General features: G+C 46.0%; 1 protein-coding gene across 1 annotated transcript; it reads right to left on the bottom strand.

Annotated features, from left to right (window-relative positions):
* Positions 1-15,329: 15,329 nt before the first annotated feature.
* Positions 15,330-17,028, bottom strand: LOC147854543 (uncharacterized). Its single transcript, XM_087331426.1, has 2 exons — positions 16,561-17,028; positions 15,330-15,376 (listed from the first exon to the last, which is right to left on the bottom strand). Exons 1-2 carry the CDS (start codon positions 16,951-16,953, stop codon positions 15,365-15,367), a joined length of 405 nt encoding a protein of 134 aa, XP_087187552.1. The 5' UTR covers positions 16,954-17,028; the 3' UTR covers positions 15,330-15,364.
* Positions 17,029-18,750: the final 1,722 nt, after the last annotated feature.

Below are 18,750 nucleotides of genomic sequence, written 5' to 3'. Positions count from 1 at the left end.
CCGTTTGGAAAAGAATGTAAGCAAAATTACATTAAAAATGTCTTGCATGTACCGACCATTACGAAGAATTTGGTCTCCGTCGACCAAATTGTAGAGCAAGGGATGCAAGTTCGATTTAATCAAGGCGGTTGCTTCATCGAAAAAGAGGGCCGACTCATCGCACGCGGACGAAGAGAGGGCCGGATGTTCATTCTCGACTCACGCGAGATGAATCCGCCATGTTCGCAAAAAACTCGAAAGCCAACTCCGACATAGAGCTATGGCACAAGCGAATCGGCCACATCAATCTCAACAAACTCAAAGCAATGAAATCAAAAGGAGTCGTCATCGGACTCCCGACATTCAAAGAGAAGGAGATTGAAGGTGTATGCGAAGCGTGCCAATTGGGCAAGCAACACCGACACCCATTCCCGAAAGAGCGGAACGTGAGCAAAGGCCTACTCGACGTAGTCCATTCCGACGTATGGGGACCGGCACAGACGGCTACATTTGGCGGATGCTGATATTACGTGCTCTTCATCGACGACTTTTCAAGGCACACTTGGATCTACCTGATGCAGCAAAAGAGCGAAGTGTCTGGACACTTCCAAAATTTCAAGAATGAAGTTGAGAAAGCCACGGGCCGACATGTACGATGCCTTTGATCGGATGGTGGCAAAGAGTACTTCTTGGACGATTTCACGACGTATCTCCGGAAGGAAGGAATTCGGTGAGAATTCACTTGCCGACACACTCCGCAACAAACGGAGTAGCCGAGCGCCAAAATCGGCACATCCTCGAAGTAGCGCAGGCCATGATGAACGAGAAGCAAATGCCCAAGTCATATTGGGCCGAAGCTGCAAATACGGCCGTCTACCTAATGAACCGGTGCACAACATCCGGCGTGCACGAGGTCACTCCGCACGAAAAATACTTCGGAAAGAAGCCAGACTTATCGCACATCCGGATATTCAGCGCGGTAGCATACGTGCACATCCCCAACGAGAAGCGTCAAAAGCTTGACCCGAAGTCGGAGAAATGTATCCTCGTAGGATACACATTGGAGCAAAAGGGGTACAAGTGCTACAACCCCTCAACTCGAAAATCTCGAGTAAGTCGAGATGTCGTTTTTGACAAGTCCGCATCCTGGTACACACTAGAGACAACTCCAACTCCGACTCCACTCGACCCGGAATTCGCAGGACAAGAGGTCGAGGATGAAGATCGCCTTATGCGCATATTCGAAGAAAGTCCGATCACGACCCGATTGAGCAGACCACAAGAGCCTTTGAGCGATCAAAGCACATCACGGCCTAGCCCGAAGATGGACAAAGGCAAGGCGAAAATGTCGGAATATGAAGATGATCGCTTCAATGACAATGAGTCGACTCACTCACTTGACAGTGAGTTCGACGGTTTCGAGGTACCAATCGGAGCTAAGAAAGCCCTCATCTCTGCAAATGAAAAGCTCCGCCGATCCACTCGTGAAAAGAACCCCGTTAGCCGATTTGGTTACAACGATTATATGGCGTACCATTATGCCTTTATGATGAAGGTAGCGACAGTACGGGAGCCGGAAACCTTTTCGGAAGCCGCGAAGGACCCCCGATGGATCGAAGCAATGAACGAGGAGATGCAGGCACTACGGAAGAACGAGATGTGGGATCTCGTTCCCACCTCACCACACAAAAAGGCGACCGGATGCAGATGGATCTACAAGGTGAAGTATAACGTCGATGGCTTCGTAAACCGCTACAAAGCTCGACTCGTAGCAAAAGGATACGCTCAGACGCATGGCGTCGACTATGAAGAGACCTTTGCCCCGGTGGCAAAAATGACGACGGTGCGGACCGTAATTGCGATTGCCGCGGCGAAAGGGTGGCACCTCCATCAAATGGATGTCAAGAACGCCTTTCTACAAGGCGAATTAGAAGAGGAGGCGTACATGATCCAACCACCCGGCTTCAACTCGAGCACCCATCCGAAAGCTGTTTGCCGACTCAAGAAGCCACTCTACGGCCTCAAGCAAGCACCGCGTGCGTGGCATTCGAAGATAACGCAATATCTTCATAAAATCGGCTTCCGTATGTCACAATCGGACAACTCCCTCTACATACGGAAGTCCGATCGTCATCATCTTATATGTGGATGACCTAGTCATTGGAGGGGAGCATCTCGTCGAAATCAATAAGGTCAAATCCCTCCTTTCCGACAAGTTCGAGATGACGGACATGAAGGAGCTCCACTACTTCCTCGGCATCGAGGTAATTCGAACTCCGGTCGCAATCATGATCTCTCAACGAAACTACATCCTCAACTTGTTATACAAGTTCGGGATGGTTGAGTGCAAATCCGCGGCAACCCCGCTTGATCGCAATCTCAAACTCGATGCGAACTCCGGCACCAAAGCGTGTGAGCCGACTTAGTATCGACAACTCATCGGGAGTCTCATCCACCTCACGATCACACGACCTGATCTCAGTTATCCGGTCGGTCTCCTTAGCCAATTCATGCGAACACCGCGTGATACTCACTTGTATTGCGCTAAGCGAGTGCTACGCTACGTGAGTGGCACAATGGATTGCGGCATCCTCTACAAGACCGCGATGCCAATACGACTCGAGGGGTACACAGGCGCCGATTGGGCCGGCTACAAAGCTGATAGAAGATCAACCTCCGCATTTGTTTTCTCCCTCGGCAACGGAGCAATATCCTGGAGTAGCAAGAAGCAGCCTACCGTCGCTCTTTCAAGTACGGAGGCGGAATACAGGGGCGCAGTCGTAGCTGCGTGTGAAGCCGTATGGCTCAAGAGGATTTTGAAGGATCTAGGTGTACCCATCAAGGATCCGACTTCCCTTTACTGCAACAACATGAGCAATATCTATATGGCTCGGAACCCGGTGTTCCACGTGCGGACAAAGCACATCGAAGTGCACTATCACTTCATCCGAGAGCGCGTTCTGGCTGGCGATGTTGACCTACAACACATTAGCACCAATCTTCAAACGGCCGACATCTTCACTAAAGCCTTAGGAGCCGACAAGCTATGGCAATTCATGACCGATCTCGGATTGACGATCCCTGACCTGCCAAGCTTGAGGGGGAGTACTGAAGACACTACGCAATAACGTGTAGATTCCGCAACCGCGCACTATGCAACGAAGCAGCGAAGAGCCGATCTACCGCGCAAAGCCGTGAAGAAAGATGCAAGCCGAAGCACAAATTTCGCAACTACGCACGCAAGCCGAAGCACAGACTTCGTAACTACGCACAACGCAAGCTGGAGCACGGATTCCGCAACTTCGCATAGAGCGAGCCGACATGAGTCGACGCGGACTCCGGAACGCGAGTTGAATCGGATTTCGGATACCGTCTGAAACCGAGCCGACTTGAGCTTGAGGGGGCGTGTTGAGAATCAAGCTCAACTTGGTCTAGTGTGTGAACTCACCTTGAGAGTGAAGAGACACTCCAATGGTCAAGAGTCACCATTATGTCACCACTATGGTATTCTAGCATTTGGTATGAGTCATAGAATCATATTCTATGACACATAACTTATGAGCTTTCACATTCCCCATGCTCCATGAGCCTTGTAGTTAATGAAGAGAGAGGGTGACTACATAAAGCACCCTCCTCCCACCTTGTATAATGTTGAGTCTTTCTCCTTTGTCAATATACTTTTACCTTGCGTATTCTCTGTGTTTCACACACACACACACACACACACACACACACACACTCTCTCTCTCTCTCTCTCTTACACACACACATAACTCACATCTCTTTCGCTTCACAAGAATCCATCTCTTGATTCTTTACATGGTATCAGAGCGATTTGGTAGCTCGATCTAGCCCATTCCAATACAATCCAATACCAGTTAGAGACTTCATGGGGTTGCGTATATTTCATCCACATGGTTAAGAGACTCATCATCCAAGTGGATGCCATCTCCCTTGCTTTGAACAATGATTGCAAATTGTTGAGTGAGCAAGCTCAACATGGGCTGGATCGGCTGAATAAGCTGAGAGCCGGATCAGATGAAGACTGGTGGTCGGCTAGGCAGGGATCGGATCGAAGAGCTGGATCGGAGAGTTGGATCCCATGGGGAGCATGTGGGCCGTTAGAGGTCTACGCCCCAACTTCAGTAGGTAGTGTTGCGAATAAAGCTCAACCTAGTGTGTGAACACACCCTTGAGAGTGTGCACTCAAAGGTCAAAAGTCACCACTCTTATCTACACATTAACTATGTGTCATAGAATCATATTCTATGACACATAACGAATGAGTTTTCACATTCCCCATGACCCATGAGCTTCGGTAGTTAATGAAGAGAGAGAGTGACTATATAAAGCACTCTCCTCTTACTTTGTAATTAGTTCGGTTAATCTCCTTTGTAATATACATCATCTTGAGTATTCTATTGTTGTTCAAATCTATTTATCTTGTGTTTCTCTCTCTCACACACACACACTCTCTCTCTCTCATACACACACACACACACACTCACAACACATATCTCTAGTCTATTCCGCTGCAGAAGAATCATACCCGATTCTTTACATGGTATCAGAACGATTTGGTAGCTCGATCTAGCCCACTCGCCTCATCGTGATCGTGTGTTGTGCTCTACGCCGACGTTCAAGAAGAACCGGCTCATCGCTATCGTAGTACCACTACATAGCTCGTGTTCGAGAGAGAAGGAATAGAAGAAAGGAAGCTTAATCAATAATGAATACTCAAATGGGGAGCACTCTCCCTACCGAGAAGTTGGACCGAAACAACTTCGCATCGTGGGAGTACAAGATGCACCAGTACCTTGTCGGCCAAGGCTATTGGGGTTACATCAAGGGAGCACAAGAAAACCGACCCGACCTGGAAGATGTCAACTATGCAACGTGGGAGAAAGTGGCAAGCCGAGTGATGTATTGCTTGGCGACATGTGTTCACGACCACATGCTCGGGTACATTCGAGAAGCCGAGACGCCGAAGGTGTTGAAGACAAGGCCGTCAATGCGGAAGATCAAGTAGCATTCGATTGGGGTTGAGTACCTGCGTATGACAGAATCGAAGATCGTGCACAGAGATAGAGAGAGAGAGAGAGAGGAGGCACAAAAGACTCTTTCTATTCAATAGAAACAATAATACAACCAACCTTACAAAAAGGTTACTAGGTCACTTTATATAGTGACAAACTTAGGGCAACTACCATTTATGCTAATTACACAAATGGCCCAAACTTGAGCTATACAAAGGGATAGTGTGAATACGTCCATTATACACTTGTATTCGACACTCCCCCGTAATGGGCGTATACATGGGTTATCTAAGATTACAGGTATAAACCTAGGTTCTCGGACATATCAGTTTTGTTCGAGTCGGCAGGGTCCGAAGGCAGAAGGCCGGACTGGTCGGGTCGGAAGAGTTGAAGCCGATCATTAAGGAACTGATGTCGGTTGTCTGAAACCATCCTGCGCTGTGTCCGGCTCTAACCGGACTGGTTTGTCGTTACGCCCATCTGATGCCGAAGGGACCGAAAGCGGTCTGCCGAAAGACACTTGGTCATTCCATCTGCAACATTGTCGGTTGTGGATATTTTCTCTAGACCGATTTTCCCTGAAATGACGCAGTCCCGAACGAAGTGATATCGAACGTCGATATGTTTGGAGGCGTTGTGGTGAACCGGATTTTTCGACAAGGCAACAGCACCTTGACTGTCGCTATAGACAACTGGGGCCGAGTCATGGTCGACTTGTCGAAACGTGTGCGCCAGCCGGCCGAGCCACAAAGCTTCTTTTGCAGCGTCGGACGCAGCTACATATTCTGCTTCGGTCGTTGAGGTCGCTGTGCACTCCTGAAGTTTCGACTTCCACGAAATTGCTCCATTGCCGAATTTGAAGCAGTATCCGGTTGTTGATTTCCGACTGTCTATACAGCCGGCGAAGTCCGAGTCGGTGTAACCGACTACGCCTGAGGTTGAGTTCGGACCGAAAAGAATGCTGTGGTCTTTTGTGCCAGCCAGATATTTGAACACATGCTTGACTGCGTTCCAATGCGATCGGCCAGGATTGTGCATAAATCTGCTAACGACTCCTACGGCATGAGAAATATCAGGCCGTGTCGCGACCATCAGGTACATAAGGGAGCCGACTGCCGGTGCATACGGTACCGACTTCATATCTTCCCCCTCCGGACCGGATGTCGGGCAGTCTCGTTGAGAGAGCCGAAGATTCATGGGGAGCGGGGTTGAAGCAGATTTGGCTGATTGCATGTTGAAGCGTTCCAAGACACGTCCGATATAGTCGGTCTGAGACAAAAAAAGATGTCGTTTATCGCGATGCCGACTAATCTTCATGCCAAGTATGTGTCGTGCCGGACCGAGGTCCTTCATGGCAAACTTCAACCGCAATTGCCGAATGAGATCGGCAAGTTCGCCTGCGTGGCGTCCAGAAATTAGCATGTCGTCCACGTAAATGATGAGGAAGATGGATGATCCATCTCGAGCTGTGTTGGTAAAAAGACAATGGTCCTCATCGCTTTTTGAGAAGCCGATCGATTGGATGAAGTCGTCGAACTTCTTGTACCATTGTCGCGGTGCCTGTTTGAGGCCGTATAGACTCTTCCTGAGTCGGCAGACTAGATGTTCTTGGCCAGTTGCCACGAAGCCTTTTGGCTGCTCCATATAAATTTCCTCTTCAAGATCACCATGGAGGAAGGCTGTTTTGACATCTAGCTGAATCAGCTCCAAGTTGTCGGTTGCCACTACGCCGAGTAGAAAACGAAGGGTTGTCATTTTCACCACTGGTGAAAAAATCTCGTCGAAGTCGACGCCATATTCTTGTCGGAAGCCCTTCGCAACTAATCTGGCCTTGTACTTTGGGGTGGTCGAATCAGACGTCTCTTTTAGTCGATAAACCCACTTGCAAGGAAGAGCACGTCGATTCTTAGGTAATTCGACCAGATCCCAAGTCTTGTTTGCCCGAATGGAGTGCATTTCCGACTCCATCGCCAGATGCCAGGTGGCTGAATCGACAGATGTCGATGCTTCTTCGTAAGACGTCGGTTCGCCGGCGTCGGTGAAGAAAATTCCAGGAGAATACCTCTCCGGAGGTTGCGACAGTCTCTCGGATCGTCGAGGTATGATTGGACTGGTCGTATCGGGTATCGAGGTCGGATGGTCCGAAAGCGAATTATTCTGCTGTGCCGAGTCAGAGTTGTCCGAGTCGGTAGTGTAAGGTTCAGCTACCCGTGAAGCTGACCGTGTGTTAAGAGCGGGGCCTTCTTGAAGGGTCGGCACATCGGAAAATGTTACCCTTCGGACTTCGATCGGTGTTTCGACTGATGGATTCATAGCCGACTCGTTGAACACAACGTCCGAACTTCGAACGATTTGTCTGCGTTCGGGGTCCCAGAGTCGGTATCCCATTTCGCCGTCTGATCCATATCCAAGGAAAATGCATTTCCTGGACCGAGGTGCAAGTTTTCGGCCATCATCTTTCGGAATAAGGGCGTACGCCTCGCATCCGAAGATCCTCAGCTTGTCGTAATTCGGCTTACTGCCGATCCATAGTTCCTGAGGAATTTGAAGTCCTAGAGGTTTGCTTGGCGACATATTGATTATGTGTACTGCCGTGAGTAGAGCCTCTGCCCAGAAGCCATCCGACAGTCCGGAGTGTTGGAGCATGGAAACTATCCGTTCTTGGATTGTCCGATTCATGCGTTCTGCAATCCCGTTTTGCTCCGGACTGTGTGGTGCCGTAAATTCACGTCGGATGCCGCGTTGTCGGCAGAATTTGACGAATTCTTCTGATTTGAACTCTCCCCCATTGTCGGTCCGAAAGCATTTCAGTTTTCGGTCAGTTTGATTTTCTACCATAGCGAGCCAATCGGAGAAGATCGAGAAGACACGATCTTTGGTGCGAATTGGATAAGCCCACACCTTTCGAGTCGAATCGTCAATAAAACTGACGAAGTAAGAGGCACCGCCGAGAGACTGATGCGGCATTGGGCCACAGACGTCCGAGTGGACTAAATCGAGAGGTCTCGTTTCTCTTGGTGCTGATGTCGGGTGTGATGCGGCTGCTTGTTTGCCATACTGGCAATGTTCGCAGAATTGATGGTCCGAGAAGGAGAGTTTAGGGATGTATCCGGCTCTAGATAGGTGCGTAATGCCGGCCTTGCTGAGGTGTCCTAATCTTCTGTGCCATAGTGATGACACAGGAATATCCACCAAAAACAGGTTACCCTCTCTGAGCGTAACATGTAACGGATACAGTGAGTGTATCTTGGGTCCTCTAGCAAGCAGGAGGTTCCCCCTGTGGAGTGTCCACCCTCCCGAAGAAAAACCGGCACGAATGCCGTCTTCATCTAGTTGTCCGACTGAGATCAATGGCCTTGAGAGCTCGGGTACATGTCGGACATTGTGAAGTACAAGTGTAGAGCCACCTGCAAGGTTGAGCTCTACTGTGCCGATTCCAATGATGTCACAGTGTTGCGAGTTGCCGACTCGAACTGAGTCGGAGTGACGGATCGTATATTGCCGAAATTGGGATCGATGAGGAGTCACGTGAAATGACGCGCCCGAATCTAAGAGCCATGTGCTCGATTCTTCAGTCGTGAGCAGAACTTCTGATCCGACTGGATTTTCGATTGATAGTATATTCGGGTCGTTTGGTAGCACATCAGCTGAGAAGCTGACGTAATTGATCTCCTCATGCCGGCCACTCTTCTTGTCTGATTTCTGAGACTTGTCGTTCTTGTTCTTGAGTGCGCGGCAGTCGGCTTTGATGTGTCCGGGTTTCTTGCAATAGTTGCAGATTCGATTATCCCGTGACTGGCTCCGTCTTCGCTGATTGTTCGGCTGCCGTGAGGAATCTCTTCCTCGTATGTTCGATCAGTCTGTCGAACCTTGTACTACATAAGCGTCGTCTGTTGAGTCTTTGGCGAAAGACTTTCTCCGAGCTGCTTCGGTCAGGATTGCGCTCGTGACTTCGGAGTATTTAACAGCCGTGGTTGACGCGTTGCACACGGTTGTGACGAAAGTTTCCCATGATGAGGGAAGGCTGCTCATGAGTATCATTGCTCTGAGTTCATCCTCGATTGCCGTCCCCTGAGATGAGATTTGGGAGCTTATGCTTTCGTACTCATTGAGATGTGCTTGAACCGAATCTGATTCTTTCATCCGCAAGTTGTAGAGGCGCCGGATCAGAAACATCTTCGTTGCAGCGACCTTCTTTTCGTAGGTGTCCGACAGTGTTTTCCACAGTTCGAATTCTGTCGTACACGATTGCACCGTAAAGTATACCGATTCCGATAGGTGCATCCGAATCGTGGCGCGGACGATTCTGTCCAGCTTCTGCCACTCAATTGGTTTGTATCCTTCTGGAGGTGCTTCATTTTCGATGGGATCGATTTGCCCCTTGACTATGAGATAGTCCTGCATTTGCTCCTTCCAGAAGTTGAAGTTCGATCCATCGAACTTTCGTAGACTCATTTCTGACGAGCCGGATGTTGATGTCATGACTCTGCCCTAAGTCGGCTACGAACTTTGGTGAAGTGCAGCGGTTTGGCCCACTCAGTGTCGTTCTAGCCGAAGTTGGACACAAGTGATGTTGATTACGGAGAATCGGGGATTTGGTTCGGATTGACTACCGACAACTGTCTTAGTCGAGTTGAACCTAGATTTAACGATCCGACAGTACTTCAAGCCGATTCGGTTTCGGTTGACTGCAACGGTGAGAGCAATGGAACCGACTGGTCCTTCCGATTATTGTCCAATCGAATGAAACACGAACTGGGGTTGTCCTTGAAGTCGTCGTTGTGCAGGAAGCCCACCTCAAGCAGTTACGATCAAGGAAGTAGAGTACAGCCGACTGGCTTACTCCGAGTGATGATCTAACGCAGCGAGATTCAAGCTTGTGTTTGCCTACTTTCTTCTCTGTTTTTTCAAATGACGCAGGAAACCGAATGCTTTGCAGACTAGGATGAAGCGAAAGGCCGAATACTGTGCAGGCTGTGATGACGGCCGACAGCGGGTTGAGGGACCTCGCTCTGATACCAAATGTTGAAGACAAGGCCGTCAATGCGGAAGATCAAGTAGCATTTGATTGGGGTTGAGTACCTGCGTATGATAGAATCGAAGATCGTGCACAGAGATAGAGAGAGAGAGAGAGAGAGGAGGCACAAAAGACTCTTTCTATTCAATAGAAACAATAATACAACCAACCTTACAAAAAGGTGACTAGGTCACTTTATATAGTGACAAACTTAGGGCAACTACCATTTATGCTAATTACACAAATGGCCCAAACTTGAGCTATACAAAGGGATAGTGTGAATACGTCCATTATACACTTGTATTCGACAGAAGGAAGCGTGGGAAAATCTATGAGAGATTTTCGCCGCCAACACGACCGCGAGGAAGCTTCAACTCCGCCAAGAGTTGAACAACATCCAACAAAGGGATATGTCCATCACAAACTACACCTTGAAGATTAAGGAGCTTTGTGATGCACTCGACTCAATAAGCATCAATGTGGAGGATGACGAAATGGTGCAAATATTTCTCAGCGGCCTTGCACCACGATTCGACGTGATCTGGACCGCCATACTAGCACGGGAGAATCCACCCTCCTTCTTCAATCTTCAATCTATGGTATTGGTCGAAGAGAATCATGTTCAAACAAGGAGCAATGCCTCGGAAGGCCACATGCTCTACACGCATTCGAATGGAGGAAGAGGACGCGGCCGAGCAAGAGGCCGATTCGGCCAAGGACGAGGTCCAACTTACGACAACAACTCCCAATTTCAGCAACAAGACAGAAGCCATCGAGGAACCTTCGGAAGAAGGGGGAGCTTCCATTCCAGTTCAAGTTGACAAAACTCGATCGAATGCAGATATTGCTGAAAAATCAGCCATCATGAAGAAGAGTGCCGGAAGAAGAAGCGCGAGTCGACTTCCACAAGCCGACAACTCACAAATTATGCCACTAACTCCGATTATGAAGACCTTGGCGGAATGTTCATGATGAGACATAGAGCAAATTCTATGTCAGCCTCTACTTCGACTAATGCCTCCGATCCAGAAGATGTATGGTTCGTCGACTCCGGTGCTTCGAACCATATGACGTCCCGTCAAGAATGGTTCTGAGACTTACGAGAACCAGATCGACCCGGTTATGTCGAGACCGGAGATGACACCACTCATCCTATTCGACATATTGGCAATGTCCCATTTGGGGAAGACGGCGAACAAACTTGCATAAAAAATGTATTACACGTACCCACCATAACGAAGAATTTGGTCTCGGTCGGCCAAATAGTGGAGCAAGGGATGCAAGTTTGATTCAACCAAGGTGGTTGCTTCATCGAGAAGGAAGGCCGACTCATCGCTTGGGGTCGACGGGAAGGTAGAATGTTTATCCTCGAGTCAAATGAGGTGAAATTGGCCATGTATGCAAAGGGCCTCAAACTCGACACCAACATAGAGCTATGGCATAAAGGAATCGACCATATCAATCTCAACAAACTCAAGGCGATGCAATCGAAAGGAGTCATCATCGGGCTCCCGACCTTCAAAGAGAAAGAGATTGAAGGAGTATGTGAAGCATGCCAATTCGGCAAGCAACATCGACACCCGTTCGCGAAGGAAAGGAACGCGAGCAAATGCCTATTGGACGTGGTCTAGTCGGATGTGTGGGGACTGGCATTGACGCCTACGTTCGGAGGATGTTGGTACTATGTTACCTTCATCGACGACTTCTCTAGATACACATGGATCTTTCCCATGAGGATGAAGAGTGAAGTGTTTACACACTTCCAAAAATTCAAAAGCGAAGTCAAAAAGACAACTGGGCGTCATGTACGATGTCTTCGGTTAGACGAAGGAAAGGAACACTTCTCCGATGCGTTCACGGCATACCTTCGACAAGAAGGAATTCAGCGAGAATTCACTTGCCGACACACACCGCAACAGAATAGTGTAGCCGAACGCAAGAATAGGCACATCCTCGAAGTAGCAAGGGCCATGCTAAATGAGAAGCATATGCCCAAGTCATATTGGGTAGACGCTGCAAATACCGCCGTCTACCTCATGAACCGGTGCACAACATCCGGAGTGCACGAGGTCACCCTGCACGAGAAATATTATGGGAAGAAGCCAGATCTATCCCATGTAAGGATATTCGGCTCCATTGCATACATGCACATTCCCGATGAGAAGCGGCAGAATCTTGACCCAAAATCAGAGAAGTGCATCCTCGTGGGGTACTCACTGGAGCAAAAAGGGTACAAGTGCTTCAACCCCTCTACTCGAAAGACTCGTGTAAGTTGGGATGTTGTCTTTGACGAATCGACACCATGGTACAAACCCAAGCCAACTCCTCTTGAACCATCTATGAACGACCTCAACAACACAGAAGACGATGATCAACTAAGGTCAATACTCGAAGAGAGTCCAATCTCAACCTGATTGAGCGGACCACAAGAGCCTCCGAGCAACCAAAGCACATCTCGGCCAAGTCCAAAGAGGGACAAAGGGAAGGCCAAAATGTCGGAATATGAAGACAATCACTTCGACGGCAACGAATCGACTCATTCACTCGATAGTGAGTTCGATGGCTTTGATGTGCCTCTTATGAGGTCACCCGGAGTTGAGAAAGCACTCACATCGGCAAATGAGAAACTCCGTCACTCCACCCGAGAGAAGAATCCGGTTAGCCGATTCGGCTACAACGACTATATGGCATACCACTATGCCTTTATGATGAAGATGGTGGCAATTCGAGAACCGGAGAGCTTTGCCGAAGCTGTTAAAGATCCGCGATGGGTCGAAGCGATGAACGAGGAGATACAAGCTCTCAGGAAGAATGAGACATGGGATCTCGTCCCTCACTCACCGCACAAGAAGGCAATCGGCTGTAGATGGATATACAAAGTGAAGTATAATGCCGACGGTTCCATCAACTGCTACAAAGCTTGACTCATAGCAAAGGGCTACGCACAAACACATGGTATCAACTATGAAGAGACCTTTTCCCCGGTGGCAAAGATGACAACCGTGCGAACCGTGATCTCACTTGCAATGGCGAAAGGGTGGCACCTCCACCAGATGGACGTCAAGAACATCTTTCTTCAAGGTGAATTAGAAGAGGAGGTGTACATGATACAACCACCCGGCCTTGAATCCAACATTCATTCGAAAGCCATCTGCTGACTCAAGAAGCCTCTCTACGGCCTTAAACAAGCACCACGTGCTTGGCACTTGAAGATAACACAATATCTTCATCGAATCGGCTTCCGAATGTCAAAATCCGACAATTATCTCTATCTAAGAAGCGATTCCGAAAGTCCGATCGTCATCATCCTATACGTGGATGATCTGGTCATTGGAGGTGAGCATCTAGTCGACATCAACAAGGTCAAATCCCTCCTTTCCAACAAATTTGAGATGACGAACATGAAAGAGCTCCATTACTTCCTTGGCATCGAGGTAATTCGGACTCCAGCCAAGATTATGATCTCCCAACGGTATTACATTCTCAACTTGTTATACAAGTTCGGGATGACTGACTGCAAGTTTGTGGCAACACCTCTAGACCGAAACCTCAAACTAGATGCCAATTCTGGCACCATAGAGTGTGAGCCAACTCACTTAGTCATGTAATCAGTAGCTACCAATATGAATTCTTTACCGCTTTCAGTTCTTGGAAGGGGACCCACTGCATCGATTCCCCATTTTTCAAAGGGAGCAAAAACCACAATAGGATGCAAAGGGCCTGCTTGAAGTTGTCTTCTTCTTGCCTTTTGACAAGCATCACACGACTTGCACCATTCATGTATATCTTTGTGAATAGAAGGCCATGTAAAACCTGTTAATAAAATTTTTCTCAACATGATATCATGAGAAAAATGCCCTCCACAAGCCTCCTCATGCATCTTTTGTAAGATCTCCACAATTTCCTCCTTAATAGGCACTCTTCATAAAACACCACCTTTGCCTTTATGATATAAGTCCTTATCCACCATTATATATTGGGATGCTCTCACCACCAATCGTTTCTTTGTGTAGAATTTAAACCTTTAGGAAAATCACCACCGTCAAGAAACTCACATACCTCCTCAAGAGATGTCGCATCTTTACACTCTTCCAAAATGCATATTGTCTCAAGTTTTAATTTCTTTAGTTGATCTTGAGCAAGTGCATCAGCCTCTTTGTTGTCCAAACGACTTACATGTTTCAATTGAACTTTATGGAAACACTTAATTAAAGTTAGTGTCTCCTTAAAAAACATACGCAAACCATCACTTTGACATTTCCACACTCCTTGAATTTGTTTGATTACCAAAAGAGAATCACCTTTTACGATCAATCTTCTAATATCCCTTGCCTTACAAATTCGAAGGCCATAGCACAAAGTGGCGTACTCTGCTTCATTGTTGGTATTGGCATTGGATAAAATAATACCCTCTGTGTGCACAATCTCTCCATTAGGGTCTCTAATAACGAGGCCTCCAACCGCTGAATGTGTCTCCTTACGAAACACTCCATCAAAGAATAACCTGAAAGCATCCTCCATATCTAGTTTAGGAAGCGCATCTCTTATCTTTGTCAATTCCTACTCACGAAGGTTTTCTCTAAAAGTGAGAAGATCCGCCAACTCCGCACGCATGGTAGACTCAAGCTTAACCTCAAAATCATATTCAACTAATTGGAGAGCCCATTTCATAATCCTAGCTGACACACTAACATGTTGGAGAATATACGGTAATAAGGGCATACTAGTGATGATTATGAAATGTTGGGAAATTAGAAAACTCCTAAACTTTTTGCATGCATAAATTAGTGTTAACATCCACTTCTCTATATCCATGAAAGTCTTTTCCACACCACTTATGGCTCTACTAATAAAGTAAATAGAATGCATAAGTTTATTATGAGGATCTTGTTGCATAAGAATAACACCAATAGCATGAGAACTAACACTAAGAGAAAGGAAGAACGTGGAGCTACTATTAGGAGGCTTAAGGATAGGAGCTTTCGATAATAGATCTCTTATTGTATCAAATTTTTCTACGAGAAAAGGATTCCACACAAAGACGTTGGTGCGTACGATGACTCTAAACGGATAAAGTACTTGGGCTAGCATATGGATAAACCTTTCAAAATAACGCACCTTTTGTACAAATGTTTCCAATGACTTAATATCTTTCGGGTAAGGTAGAGCTTCTAGTGCTTTAACCTTTGATGAATCCACCTTAATCCCTTGAAGAGATACCACATGACCAAGCATCACCACTTCTTTTTCACCAATGCGACGCTTATCGGGGTTGAGTTGTCCTTTGCACTCATCGAGTCTTTTGAAAGCTGCCCACACCTTCTCTAGATGATCAATCTTTTTGCTATATATAGCAAAATCATCTACAAAAACCCTTACAAACTTTCCAAAAAAGAGTTGAAATACATGAATAGCCAAACGATTAAAGGTAAAAACAACATTAGTTAATCCAAAAGGCATACACCTATATGCAAAACAACCCCAAGGAGTAATAAATGTGGTTTTTCTTTGGTCTTCTTTGGCGATTCTTATTTGAAAATAACCAGAATAACCATCGCAAATGGTGTATAGCTCGTGCCCAACAATCTCATCCAAAATCTCATCCTAGAAAGGAAGTGGAAAATGATCTCATTTGGTTGAAGCATTCAAGGGTTTGAAGTCAACACATACCCGCCATTTCCCATTCTTTTTTGGAACTACCACAACTGGTGACACCCACTCAGCATCCTCCATTGGGTAAATAAAACCTGCTCTTAACAATGCTTTAACTTCCTTTAAAAGAGCTTCCTTTTGTACCATACCTAACCGGCGAAGCTTTTTAGCAACCGGTACACTTCCTTCCTTTAAATTGATGTGATGCTTGATGACATCTACTCCTCTTATCTGCGAATAGTCATTTATGAATAATTTTGGAAACTCATAAAGAAGAGAAATAAACCTTTGACGCTCTTCTCCTTGGATATCTTCGGAAAACATCTTCTCTTTCTCCTCCAAGGTAATAATGCTGCTTTCTTCTCCAATGCCTCCTTCTTCGTCCTTAGACACCACGTAGGACGCATTTTCCTCCCAATCCGACGAGGATTCATCACTCGATAAGCTTTCCCTTTCTCGCTCGATGTTGTAGGAAGACGATTCTTTCTCCTTTTCACCTTTAATTACTCCTTGAAGATGCATGTCGTAAAAGATCTTGAACCCCTCTGATGGTGATAAGGTCATGATGCCATTACTCCAATCCTGGATCACTTTTAACTCTTGCATCCAAGGACTTCCTAATACTAAGGAATAAGATGGCCCTTTAAGAGGTATGACATGAAAATCCATGGAAATAGATATACCAAAACATTCGATCACTACATCCTCTATAATTCCCAAATAAGGAACCAAACCCCCATCAACTACAACTACTTTTGCCGAGGACTTCTTACAAATGGGAATTCCAATCTTAGTTACTAAAACCTCAGATATAAGGCTTATTCTAGCACCACTATCTACCAAGGCATCCTTAATTAAAAAACCTTTGATGGTTACCGGGATAGTTGGTCGAATATCCTTTCGATCTTTTACTTGCACAACTCCAGCATAATGTAACGTCTTTACGCTCTTTCGTATGCTCGATAGGCGTCCCCACTCCTTGCGTAGTGATGGAGAAAGTTGGAGAAGTTGTGGCCAAGTGATGCGTGGTCCACTAGAGATTAACTCTTGCTTGAGATCGAATGGTTCCACACCTTTCCCCATCGACATATCATCAATTTTTATCTTTCTTCGCAAATGTTTCTTTCTCGGTTCATCCTCCAAGTTAGTCTCCTTAGTCTTCTTCTTTTGTTGAGAGTTACTAGTCTCTCCTTCCGCTGTTATATTCTTTTGTGATTCCCTAATTCTCTTTATGGGTGCAACATCACATTCTTCATCTGTATCATACATAAAGTCAAGAAGATTTACATTAGGGGGAATTGTTAGAATTTGAGTTGAGATGTTTTCCCCTCCCGTCACTTGTGTGTTGAGCTAGTTAATATTATTGTTTTGATTGCCTTGTAGTTCGTGCATGCCTTGACCCCAACCACCTTGTCGTCGTGAAGGGCAGCGTGTTGATATGTGCCCCTCGACACCACATGTGTAGCACACAACCACTCTTCTTTCCCTTGGAGCATCTCGAGTTTGATTTACATTAAAATTCGCTTGCATTTGTTGGATTTGTCGAGTAACTTCATCCAAACGCCAATTTAATTGCTCCGAGAAATCCCCCTCTAATTTAGATGGAATAGATTCTTGCATTACAAAGGTATTAGATTGACATGTTGTTGGAAATGTCATAAAAACATTAGGAAACACTTGCCCACCATGCAATATCGATGATTGATTAGGAAACACTTACCAATGCTTCCTTACACGCATTGATCTCCAAAAGCCAATGTCCAGCTATCACTTCCAGGTTACCTTCTTCATCTTGCAAATCCCTTGTGGTACTTCACCATCAACAACTTTTTCTATAATATCTTCCATTTCATCTTGCACATATTCATCATCAACCACCATATCGCTTGTTGTATCAATAATTTCCTCAACATGATGTACATTGGCATCACCATCCATGGCATCACTTCTCATAACAATCTCCTTGGATTCGTCTTTCACATCATCATTCTTTATATCATGGTTGTCCTTATGAACTATATGGGGGAATTCCATATTCATCACCTCTTCTTCTTTGTCTCTGGAATCACCTTCATAGACATCATTATAACTCCAAAAATTAGAATAATGATGTGAGGGAACTTGTTGAATCGGACATTGCAAGTATGTTGGTTGTTGGCTCATGACCGATCCACAATTATTATAGCTTGGATTTATGGTATATGACGTCGATACTCCATATGCTTCACCGAATAATAGCTTCTTCAATTGTTGATCATAACTTTGACATACTCGAAGAAAATCATGGAAAGACCTTGGGTACTTCATATGCACTTCATATTGAAAATATTCATCCAGCCCCGCTTTGAATCTTTGCATCTTGAAGTATACATCTTCAACGCCTCCAACAAGTCGAATCCAAGTGGACCATATATCCAAAAATGTCTTCTCATACTCGAGGTAGCACACTGATGAAACCATACGGAATTGGAAAAGTTCTCTTGGTAGATCTATCGCATCGCGAACTCCATATCTTGCCATCAGTTTGATAATGAATCGGTAGATCCAACCATCAATGAGTGGATAACCGTTCCTCCCTTTATACGGAAAGGATTGGCTCTCCCTAGAGCGCCAAAATGATGAAGAGATAGAGAAAAATGATAGAGAAGAGAGGAGGAGGAAAAAAGAATGCTTCAATATATTAATAAGAAAAGAATACAATACTCTTATACTCTAAGAGTAACAAAAACCAAATAACTACTTAAATATAATATTAGACAAAAAAGTCTTTTCTTCTTCACCCTTTCTTCTACTAAGCTTCTTATAACCCTCTTATTCTTTCTCCCTTCTTCTTGTAGATAATCTATCCTCCCTCCTATTGCTAAGAATACCCTCGAACGCAAAGATCATGCAACCTCGGATGGGGTTTGCCACATCAAAGTCGGACTCTTCACTCTTCATCCGGAAAGGTCGAAATGGGTCGGTTAGTATTTTACTTTGCGTTGACGATTTTGTCATCGCCGATGCCGACCAAGAGGACATCGGCCGCGTCAAGTCCTAGCTAGTGGCATCGTTCGACATGAAGGA

This window comes from Azolla caroliniana, unplaced genomic scaffold (genome assembly GCF_043228905.1).
Source record: "Azolla caroliniana isolate FFs.n. ecotype wild unplaced genomic scaffold, voAzoCaro1.0.p SCAF_15, whole genome shotgun sequence".
Taxonomy (NCBI): Eukaryota; Viridiplantae; Streptophyta; class Polypodiopsida; order Salviniales; family Salviniaceae; genus Azolla; species Azolla caroliniana.
Note: the sequence above shows the minus strand (reverse complement) of the source record. Positions and strands in the feature narration are given on the sequence as shown.

Excerpts from the sequence above, each read along its gene's own strand:
- LOC147854543 (XM_087331426.1), bottom strand. The coding sequence starts at position 16,953 with ATGTATGATACAGATGAAGAATGTGATGTTGCACCCATAAAGAGAATT.